At 36.0% G+C, this 3,423-nt stretch overlaps 1 protein-coding gene across 1 annotated transcript in view; it reads left to right on the top strand.

Moving 5' to 3' along the window:
- LOC106871318 (peptide transporter family 2) overlaps positions 1 to 3,423 on the top strand; it is a 54,938-nt gene that overhangs the window by 21,840 nt on the left and 29,675 nt on the right. Inside the window, exons 2-4 of the mRNA XM_052970980.1 lie at positions 256 to 323; positions 1,332 to 1,425; positions 2,261 to 2,402. Coding sequence (XP_052826940.1) covers positions 256 to 323; positions 1,332 to 1,425; positions 2,261 to 2,402 — 304 coding nt within the window. The remainder of the gene's footprint in view (positions 1 to 255; positions 324 to 1,331; positions 1,426 to 2,260; positions 2,403 to 3,423) is intronic.

Genomic DNA, 3,423 nt, shown 5'->3' with positions numbered 1-3,423 from the left:
TTTTTTTTTTTTTTTTTTTTTTTTTTTTTTTTTTCAGTGAAAAATAAAAAATTTGAATTTGATTTCAGAAAGAAGTTTTGATGTTCCACCATCACAACCACATCTGTTTTATAAATTTGAAATTTCATTATCCAGCCCTCCACCAGAAAAAGAAACAAACTTAAATTATAATTCCTTTATATTTCCTCCTTCTATGATATTTATTATATATTTTATATATTCTAATTACTTTTTCTCATTTGTGTGTCTTTGCAGAACATAAAATTGTAGCAAGCAATGAATTTAATAATAAACTGAGTGGCAAAGCTTGGGGTCGAATAAAGGTGAGTTCACATGTAATTTGTTCATATTTGTGGGTGTTTTGGGGGGATAAGTAAGAGAGGTGGTTATCATTGTAGGAAGTTTGGTGCTTTGCTCTCAGGACTCAGACTCTCCATCTTTCTTGTCTACACTAGACCCAAGGAAAGGGTCAGCTTGGTGATATTAAAGAGCCTGATATTCAGTTTGGCTTGTTGAAAATCAGTGTTTAACTGATGGGGACATGACTGAGGAGACAATTTCTAGAGGATGCAGTATTCATCATCATCATCATTTAACGTCTGCTTTCCATGCTAGCATGGGTTGGACGATTTGACTGGGGACTGGCGAACCAGAAGGCTGCACCAGGCTCCAATCTGATCTGGCAGAGTTTCTACAGCCGGATGCCCTTCCTAACGCCAACCACTCCAAGAGTGTAGTGGGTTCTATTCTGGAACTAGATATTTGCCTCAATTTTCTGGGTAAAAAGGATTACCGTACATACTCATGGATAAGTCGCATTTTTCCTTCTGAAAATTCCGATAAAAATCAGGGATGCGACCTATTCACTCAACATCACAGAATGTAGCGGCAGACGAAATACCGCTAAGCACTTCACCCGGCACGCTAACGTTTCTGCCAGCTCACCTCTGGCTATTCTTGATATATGATATCTGTTATTTTTAACTTGTTCAACTATTTTGTTAGTGAAAGGACATAATCTGTTGAATTGAACCAGTATATTACTGGTACCTATTTATATATGATAGATGTAAAGTAAAGTTAGCCCCAAACAAAATTTGATCTTAAAATTCTAATTTTCGTTTTAACTAAGTACAAAAGCCCTATATTTTAAGAGAGGAGGGAAATGGGATGTTGTGATGTTCAGGCCTTATCCATTGAAGATTAACAGCAGTAATTAAGAAAATTAGCTCCAAAATGGAACTGAAAGAGCCTCTTATGCTCATTGTTGTATTCACCACCTCAATGTATTTAAATCATCATTTCATAACTTGTCTTCATATTATTTTCAGAAAATTATTACAATGAAAACTAGATTCCCTTCGAGTATTTACTATATAATTGGAAATGAATGCTGTGAAAGATTCTCGTTTTATGGGATGAAAGGTAGGAAACATTACATATAAAAATGTACAAAGTTTTTATACATTATAAACAGTTTTGTAATTTATCAAAAATTTATTTGTCAACTGTTTTGTGATTTATAAATGGTTTTTGTTGTATATAAACGAATTTTGTAGTTTATAAATTGTTGATAAGCCTTGGCTTTGGAGTTTGCCAACAGTTTTGAGGTTTACCGTGGAGGCGCAATGGCCCAGTGGTTAGGGCAGCGGACTCGCGGTCATAGGATCGCAGTTTCGATTCCCAGACCGGGCGTTGTGAGTGTTTATTGAGCGAAAACACCTAAAAGCTCCACGAGGCTCCGGCAGGGGATGGTGGCGAACCCTGCTGTACTCTTCCACCACAACTTTCTCTCACTCTTACTTCCTGTTTCTGTTGTGCTTGTAATTCAAAGGGTCAGCCTTGTCACACTCTGTGTCACCCTGAATATCCCCGAGAACTACGTTAAGGGTACACGTGTCTGTGGAGTGCTCAGCCACCTGCACGTTAATTTCACAAGCAGGCTGTTCCGTTGATCGGATCAACTGGAACCCTTGTCGTCGTAAGCGACAGAGTGCCAACATGTGGTTTACCAACATTTTTGTGGTATATAAACAGTTTTGCCATTTATCAACTGTTAATAAACTTCACTTGTGGAATTTATCAACAGTCCTGTGGATTATAAACAGTTTATAAGTTATTATAGTGAAGGAGACCTCGTTGGCATTATGTTGTTATATATTTTTTTTCGCTGATTTTGTGTTTAATCTTTGTACTGTTTCCAATGACTTGTGCCCTTGTGACCAATAAAAACCATCAATATTGTTATTGTTGATTTCAGCTATCCTGATATTGTACCTCACAAAATATCTTCTGATGAAACCAAACACAGCTACATCTATTTTTCATGTCTTTAATATGCTCTGTTATTTCACACCGTTGATCGGTGCATTGATAGCTGACAGTTTTCTGGGTAAATACAAGTAAGTATAACAAATGAATACTTTTGTGTGTATATGTATATGTCTTATGTTTCTGTATGTGTGTGTGATTGTGTATAAGTATATCATCAGCTACACTTTTGCCTGTTTTTCCAGGTCTTCAACACAACTTTCAATCACTTGCTATATTTCTGTGTCATATATCTATATATTTATATATTCTGAGGTGGGTTTTCTCAAGAACCATGTATTGCCAGTGATTTCAGGCCTTTGTCACCTCTTCTGTAAGATTCAAGGCCCTGAGATTAGCCTTCTTGCAAGTCAGTCCCCTCCATCAAAGGTACTGAAGTTAACTTAACACTTCTGCTGTGGAGCATAGGTCTTTTCAAGTATAGCAAGGCACCAGGTATCCACACATATTTCTGTGTGTGCAAATGCATAACAAAAGCATGTTGGAATTGTGAAACAAAGCAGGAAAGATTTAAGCTAAAATTGGAAAATGAGCAAAAATTGTTTGAATTCTGTGGTGAGAAAAAAAATCCAAGAAAATTGGTGAAATATTCAAAAGATGGTAAAAAGTGTTCAGAAAAATGACACAGAATCAAAAAAAGGAAATAACTTATATTTAACATAGGTGGAAATTTAGATATTGTTACACACATGGTGCAGAGAAGAAAGAAAATGGTAAATGGCAGCGAGAGAGGAAAAAATGTTTTTTTGCATCCATCCTAAAAGACCCAAAAATGGTTTTTAATATTGAATGCAAGAGGAAGCAAGTAGTTGGAAAAGTAGTGGTCGTGGGTGTTGTCAGACTGAAAAGTGAAAATAGAAGTCAAGCATAACTGACAAGTAGAAGGGAATAAAGAATTGGGTGATTCAAAGATGCCAGCCAGAACAAGAAATGCTGAAGTGTAGAGGAATATAGGAAGGTGTGTGTGTGTGTGTGAAGAGCAGGTGGGTGTCAGTAATTGTGTGTCAAAGAGACATTATGGGATGTGTGTGTAAGTATATGTGTGTATATATATATATATATATATATATATATATATATATATATATATAT

This window comes from Octopus bimaculoides, chromosome 10, assembly GCF_001194135.2.
Source record: "Octopus bimaculoides isolate UCB-OBI-ISO-001 chromosome 10, ASM119413v2, whole genome shotgun sequence".
In the NCBI taxonomy this organism is placed as follows: Eukaryota; Metazoa; Mollusca; class Cephalopoda; order Octopoda; family Octopodidae; genus Octopus; species Octopus bimaculoides.
The sequence above is the reverse complement of the archived record's forward strand: the minus strand, read 5'-3'. Positions and strand labels throughout refer to the sequence as shown.